General features: G+C 58.8%; 1 protein-coding gene across 1 annotated transcript in view; it reads left to right on the top strand.

Annotated features, from left to right (window-relative positions):
* The window catches only part of PLBD2 (phospholipase B domain containing 2), a gene marked incomplete at its 5' end in the record, with an annotated part of 4,105 nt that overhangs the window by 2,773 nt on the left and 832 nt on the right, over positions 1-500 (top strand). Inside the window, one exon of the mRNA XM_010023683.1 lies at positions 54-286. Coding sequence (XP_010021985.1) covers positions 54-286 — 233 coding nt within the window. The remainder of the gene's footprint in view (positions 1-53; positions 287-500) is intronic.

Below are 500 nucleotides of genomic sequence, written 5' to 3'. Positions count from 1 at the left end.
GCTATAACCTGCCGTGAGCTCCATCCAGCCCCCATCCCACTCCTATTAAAGAGGGGCACAGCCAATGCTGGCCTTGCCCTCCCCCCAGCATTTGGGGTGCTGACTCACTGGGTCCCACCCCACCAAACCACAGGTACTTCGAGGAGATCTTTAATGCCAGCGGGACCCCGGAGCTGGTGGAGAAATATGGGGACTGGTTCACCTACGACAAGAACCCGCGGGCACAGATCTTCCGCCGCAACCAGACGCTGGTGCACGACCTGGACTCCATGGTCCGCCTGATGAGGTGGGTGCTGGGGACCCCCAAACCCTCTGGGTGTCCCCCACAGGGATCTGTAGCCCTTTAAGGGTGATGGCTTTGTCCTGGGCTGCATCAAAAGAAGCGTGACCAGCAGGTTGAAGGAGGTGATCCTGCCCCTCTGCTGTGCTCTCATGAGACCTCACTTGGGGTACTGGGTGTACCTCTGGCGTCCTCAGCATAAAAAGGACATGGAGCTGTT

The sequence above is a fragment of the Nestor notabilis genome, unplaced genomic scaffold, assembly GCF_000696875.1.
Source record: "Nestor notabilis isolate BGI_N333 unplaced genomic scaffold, ASM69687v1 scaffold19890, whole genome shotgun sequence".
Taxonomy (NCBI): Eukaryota; Metazoa; Chordata; class Aves; order Psittaciformes; family Psittacidae; genus Nestor; species Nestor notabilis.
This window is presented reverse-complemented; position numbering and strand designations above follow the sequence as displayed.